The sequence below is a fragment of the Mandrillus leucophaeus genome, unplaced genomic scaffold, assembly GCF_000951045.1.
Source record: "Mandrillus leucophaeus isolate KB7577 unplaced genomic scaffold, Mleu.le_1.0 Scaffold161, whole genome shotgun sequence".
NCBI lineage: Eukaryota > Metazoa > Chordata > Mammalia > Primates > Cercopithecidae > Mandrillus > Mandrillus leucophaeus.
Genome location: NW_012101599.1, coordinates 797,104 through 803,664, shown reverse-complemented (window position 1 = coordinate 803,664; position 6,561 = coordinate 797,104). Strand labels below are relative to the sequence as shown.

Here is a 6,561-nt window from a genome sequence, read left to right as displayed (position 1 = left end):
CAGTGGCTCACGCCTGTAATCCCCACACTTTAGGAGGCCAAGGTGGGAGGACCACTTGAGCTTGGGAGTTCAAGACCAGCCTGGGCAACAGGGCACGACTCTGTCTCTACAAAAACTATTTAAAATTTGGCAGGCTAATTTTTTAGTAGTGGTCCCAGCTCCTCGGGAGGCTAAGGTGGGAGCATCGCTTGAGCCTGGAAGGTGGAGATTGCAGTGAGCCGAGATCATGCAACTGCGCTACAGCCTGGGAGACAAAGTGAGACCCTGTCTCAAAAATAATAATAATAAAATAAACTTAAAAGCATATTGAAACAGTAAAGAACTCCTACAACTCAACAACAATAAAACAAACAACTTGATTAAGAAATGGGCAATGGACTTGAATAGACATTTATTTAAGAAGATAAACAAATGGCCAACAAGTCCATGAAAAAATGCTCAACACCACTAATCGATTAATTAAGGAAATACGAATCAAAACCAAAACACAGCCACAGCAGCCTATAGTCCCAGCTACTCCAGAGGCTGAGGTGGGAGGATAACTTATGCCCAAGCACTGCAGACCACCCTAGGCAACATAGTGAGACCCCACCTCTAAAAACAAAATAAAATAAAAATAAATTTTTTAAAACATCCATTATGATGGCTACTAGTAAAAATGAAACAGGAAATAACAAATGTTATTGAGATTGTGGAGAAATTGGAACCCTTGATGGCAGGAATGTAAAATGGTGCAGCCACTATAGAAAATAGCATAGCAATTCCTCAAAAAATTAAAAATAGAATGACCACAGAATCCAGCTATTCCACTTCTAGGCATATATCTAAAAAAACTGAAAGCAGAGTCTTGAAGACGTATTTGTACACCCATATTAATAGCAGCATTATGCATAATAGCCAAACGGTGGAAGCAAGCCAAGTGTCCATCAGCAGATGACTGGATAACAGATGCAGCAAACCCACAACACACATTCCCACGTAAGGAAGGACGCTCTGCTACAACACGGACGAACGTTGGCGATACGATGCTAAGTGAATCAACCTGTCACAAAAACACCACTACTACATGATTCTACTTATATAAGGGATCTTGAATAGTCAAACTCACAAAGAGAGCAGAATGGGGGTTGCCAGGGGCTGGGGGGATGGGGAAATGGGGAGTTCTTGTTTCATGGGTACAGAGTTTCAGTTTTGCAAGATGAAAAAGCTCTGGAGGTAGGTTGTACAATCAGTATGCTTACTCCTGCTGGACTGTATACACTTAAAAATGGTTAGGATGGTAAATTCTGTCGTATACTTTACCACAATTTAAAAAAATTTTTTTTTGAGACAAGGTCTCACCCTGTCACTGAGGCTGGAGTGCAGTGGCGTGATCACAGCTCACCGCAGCCTCAACCTCCCAGGCTCAAGCAATCCTCCCGCCTCAGCCTCCCCCGTAGCTGGGATCAGAGGTGCGCGCCACCACGCCTGGCTAATTTTTTTTTGAAGAGATGGTGTTTCACCATGTTGCCTGGGCTGGTCTCAAACTCCCGGGCCCAAGCGATTTTCCCACCTCAGCCTCCCAAATTGCTGGGATTACAGGCGTGAGCCACCGCACCCAGCCACATAAAAATCCACACAATGATTCCTTCCTGTGCTGGCCTGCTCCAGATCTGGCGCAGCTTCTCAAAACTCAGAAAGTTGCCGCTCGCAAGGATTTAGAGATCTAGTTGAATTTTACAGATTAAAATACTAGAGGCCACGACAGGCAAAGTGACAGGAAAGGTCTCCCAAGTTTACTAGTAGAGACAAGATTAGTTAGTCTGGCTCCTGACTCCCAGACGGGCTCTACCCTGCACTCCCAATTCCAGTGGGGACACCCACACAGGGCGGGAAAAGGCACCCTATCCATTTGGGCTTCCTTCCCGTACACCAGGGGTTGGAGGTAGGTGAGCATGTGAGGAAATGCACCTTTGGTAAAAGCTCCTGAACAAACCTGGAGGGAGAAGAGAAGAAACAAACAGGTCAGCGCTTAAATGCTAACAGGACTACCCGGGCGCAGTGGCTCATGCCTGTGATCCCAGCACTTTAGGAGGCCAAGGTGGGCAGATCACTTGAGGTCAGGAGTTCAAGACTAGCCTGGCCAACATGACGGCCAAACCTCGTCTCTACTAAAAATACAAAAATCAGCAGGACGTGGTGGCAGATGCCTGTAATCGCAGCTACTCGGGAGGCTGAAGCAAGAGAATCACCTGAACCCAGGTGGCAGAGGCTGCAGTGAGTCGAGATTGCGCCACTGCACTCCAGCCTGGGGGATAGAATGAGATTCTGTCTCAAAAAAAAATAAAAATAAAAAAATAACAGGATAAAGCCTGAGTATTTTTTTCCCTATTGAGTTACTTTGTAGCTTTCCCCAACCTCGAGTCATAAAGGAGTTTGGAATTGTCCCTTCAAGGTGACACATTCTGCTACATTGTGAATGACGGACACCGTTTTCTGCCTCCAATAATACCACATGACGAGGCATACATAGAAATGATTTTTTATTTACTTTGATGATTAGGAAAACATACCAACATACCTTTCATCAAAGCTAACAAATTACTGGCAGTTAACTAATTTTATTAGAATAAAGACATGTCTGTTTAAACTGAAACCACCGGCCCTTTGCTTTGGCTGGGACCTTGCGAATCACGGCCAAGGTGCTGATCAGAAAACAGTCACCATCACATCAACCTCCTGCCAGCACATGGCACAGAGATGCCACGAAGGCCCCGCAGGTCCCTAGAAAAGCAGCTGCGGCTCCACCTACCGAGTCCCAGTGGCTTATTTTGAAAAGATTTGCTTTCCACCGGTAAGGCGTGGCCCAAGTACATTTCTCGGGACTGCCATTGGCTCATCGTGCATGCATATGAGGTAGTTCTCTTTGCATTTTGCAGATGCTCTCACTTGCCCAGGGGGTGGATGCCATGAATCTGAAACCTCTGGCTTCACCTTCCCGCTGGGAATGCCCCCCAGCCCCCAGTCACAAGTCAGTCTCCAATCCTGCCGCAGACTCTAGCTCTTCAAATCCAAAGGGATGTTTTCTTCATCCACAGGTTTCGGTTTTAACTGGCTGCTCAGTGTTAAAAAGGAGTATCTCAAGCCCCCTGCCATGCTGAAAGGAGAAAAAAAAAAGTGAAAATAAATGACGGGGAATTTCCCAGGGGCTCCAGCAGCAGTTGCTGGCGTTTTTATCAATACAGCCTGCTTCATGCGGAGGGAATTATTCCAATATCTGTGTTTCTCCTCAGGTTTGTGGATTGCTTGATGAGAATGTCCCCTCTTATTTACAAGCCTTTGGAGGCAGAAAAAGAGTCATCAAATCTAATGCAGAACCTCAGAGAGAAAATAAGCCCTTGGTTTTTACTGAATAAACTACATACCCTTAGCCTTAAATAGTATCCCACTGCTGAGACCCCAAATGCCTTTCAAAGCTGGGTTAGTCCACACCCCCTGCTTGCCGAGCCTAGTGGTCACAAAGGTAACACCCTCCACTTCACAGGAGGGCAGAGAACGCAGGGGCCTTCTGTGAGGAAGACAGGTGAGTTAAATTCCGATCCCAGCCCCGCAAACTGTCATCACACATGTCCCCATGGATCTGCATGAGGATGAACCCAGGGATGAAGTAAAATTATCGTAGAAATTAGAATGTCAAAACGCCTCCTGGATTAACATGAAAGACTTCTCTAGGCTCTTTTGCTTATTACATATTAATCGAACTGTTCAAGGTTCTTGTTTTCCCAAAGCGAGTCCATTAAAAATTCCCACTCACCAAATATTTAATCCTACAAAGTTTAACAAAGAGAAAATGTAGTCTCCACCGATTAACATCCCAATGTAGGCAACGGATACATTCTGCAGAAAAAGAGAGAGGATTCGTCATTTCAAAAGTAAAATGTTTAGGGGAAAATATAAATAGTAAAACCTGAAACTAGACATTTCAGTTACTTTGCAAAGAGACTTGTACATAGGGATATTCACAGGGGGCTGAAAAAAATTAAAAACCATTACAGGCCAGGAATGATGGCTCACGCCTGTAATCCCAATACTCCGGGAGGCCAAAGTCAAAGGATCACTTGAGCCCAGGAGTTTAAGACCAGTGGGGGCAACACAGTGAGATCCCATCTCTACCAAAAATTTTTTGAAAGTAGCCGGACATGGTGGCACATGCCTGTAATCCCACAGGGACTGAAGTGGGAGGACTGCTTGAGCCCAGGAGGTCAAGGCTGCACTGAGCTACATGCCACTGTACTCCAGCCTGGGCAACAGAGCAAGACCCTGCCTCGGAAAAATAAATAAGCCATTACATATGGGGCTTACTAAATGAATGCAGTAAATTATGGTCTGATAACAACAGAAAATTGCGTTATTCTCTCCCCTGTTCCAGTTGGCATGCAGGCGAAAGAGGAAGAGTGGGGCTACCATCGGCTTGCCAGATCCTAACTCTTTACTATCACTGGGTAGTGAGGTTTTCTGGGGTTTTTTTTCTTTTTTTTTTTTTTTTAGACAGTCTCGCTCTGTTGCCCAGGTTGGAGGGCAGTGGCACAATCTCGGCTCACTGCAACCTTTGCCTCCCAGGTTCAAGAGATTCTCCAGTCCAGCCTCCCAAGTAGCTGGGACTACAGGGCGCCCACCACCACACCTGGCTCATTTTTGTATTTTTAGTAGAGATGGGGTTTTGCCATATTGGCCAGGCTGGTCTTAATTCCTGACCTCAGGTGATCTGCCTGCCTCGGCCTCTTGAAGTCCTGGGATTACAGGCATGAGCCACTGTGCCTGGCCTGTTTTTCTTTTTGTCTTTTTTTTTTCAACCCTGGGCACTGCAGATTGTGCACTGGACACTACACTGCAATCTGTGGGCACACCAGGGCCAAGTAGTGAGTTAATCGTCTTGATCATATACTTGAGCAGAGTGGAGACAGTCAATAAATTCCAGGCCATGCTCTGCCCAGTGCATTCTAGGAGACCTCTGGGCAGCCAAGGGATAGGTGAATTCTTGAAGCAGGCAGTGTTTTCAAACACTCTAGGATTTCATGTGAATAGAAAAACGAAGCAATTACGGAATAGAATCCAGAACACCTCTCCCGCTATTCATTCACGTGCGTGTGTGTTTCTTCAGATGCATCCACACACACACACCCACACACCAATCCACAAGCTCACCGACCTCACCACACACCAGCCCACAAGCTCACCGACCTCACCACACAGCACGCACCTCCACAAGGGCTCCACTTCTCAGTGGGCAGGTTCTCCCAGAAAACCCAATTACGGATCACGAGGTGTCTTACTCATCATTGATACCTGGGTTTTGTTTTGTTTTGTTTTAGCTTTTTACTTCATTTTCCCAGACCCACCCCTCCAAGCCACCCCCAACTTAAAAGTTATAATTCGTCTCTCCTTTATAAATTAGCAATCTGTCCCTCTATTCTATGCAGTAGATTAGAAGAGTAAGATGGGGCTGGGCTCAGTGGCTCATGCCTGTAATCCCAGCACTTTGGGAGGCTGAGATGGGTGGATCACGAGGTCAGGAGTTCAAGACCAGCCTGGCCAACAAGGTGAAACCCAGTCTCCACCAAAAATATAAAAAATTAGCCAGCTGTGATGGCGGGGGCCTGTAATCCCAGCTACTTGGGAGGCTGAGGCAGGAGAACTGCTTGAACCCGGGAGGTGGGTGCAGTGAGCCGAGATTGCACCACTGCACTCCAGCCTGGATGACAGAACGAGACTCTGTCTCAAAAAAGAAAAAGAAGTAAGATGGGATCACACAGGCCCAGCCGAAAAGGTCACAGCCCTCATTCTTACACCACCACCACCACAACCAACAGAATCAAATCCGGCCTTCAGTGGAAAATCTGGATTCACAGTCCATTCCTTGACTCAGTTGTTCCTTCCAAGGCTCCATCCACTCACCTTGATGGCTCCAACCACTGCTGTCGTCAAGGCTGAATTGTAATAGCTGCACAGAACCGTGGAGTACATCAGCAGAAACCTGCGACAAGAAAGCAGACACAGAGTGTGCGTCTCACTACGCTGGGGAATAATAAATAGGTTAAGGCCAGCAGTGGCCCCCACACAAGCACTTTAAGGCAAAGAAAAAAGAAACACATATCACAAAGGTTTTGTAACCCACACCTTAAGATATCTTGCTATTGGTCTTATGACAGGAAAATGGTCCAGCTGTGAATTAGCTAAACCTTCTACTTAAGGTATCCTTCTCATTTTCTCTGTACATTTCCCCTGAATGTTTCCACAACCTGGGGTAAGGAGAACAAGGTTTAATGACCTGAAATCTCTCATTTATCAGCATGTTAAATGAAGTTAAGACTTTGAGTTTTGTTTTGTTTTTTTTGAGACGGAGTCTTGCTCTGTCGCTCAGGCTGGAGTGCAGTGGCACGATCTGAGCTCACTGCAAGCTCCGCCTCCTGGGTTCATGCCATTCTCCTACCTCAGCCTCCCGAGTAGCTGGGACTACAGGCACCCGCCACCGCGCCCGGCTAATTTTTTTGTATTTTTAGTAGAGACGGGGTTTCACCGGGT

The 6,561-nt window shown here is 46.3% G+C and overlaps 1 protein-coding gene across 1 annotated transcript in view; it reads right to left on the bottom strand.

The window, feature by feature from the left end:
• The window catches only part of SLC35D2 (solute carrier family 35 (UDP-GlcNAc/UDP-glucose transporter), member D2), a 68,663-nt gene that overhangs the window by 13,851 nt on the left and 48,251 nt on the right, over window positions 1-6,561 (bottom strand). The window contains exons 6-8 of the mRNA XM_011976019.1: window positions 5,935-6,013; window positions 3,794-3,876; window positions 2,792-3,136 (exon numbers count right to left, since the gene is read on the bottom strand). Of these exons, the coding sequence (XP_011831409.1) occupies window positions 3,037-3,136; window positions 3,794-3,876; window positions 5,935-6,013 (262 nt within the window). The 3' untranslated portion in view covers window positions 2,792-3,036. The remainder of the gene's footprint in view (window positions 1-2,791; window positions 3,137-3,793; window positions 3,877-5,934; window positions 6,014-6,561) is intronic.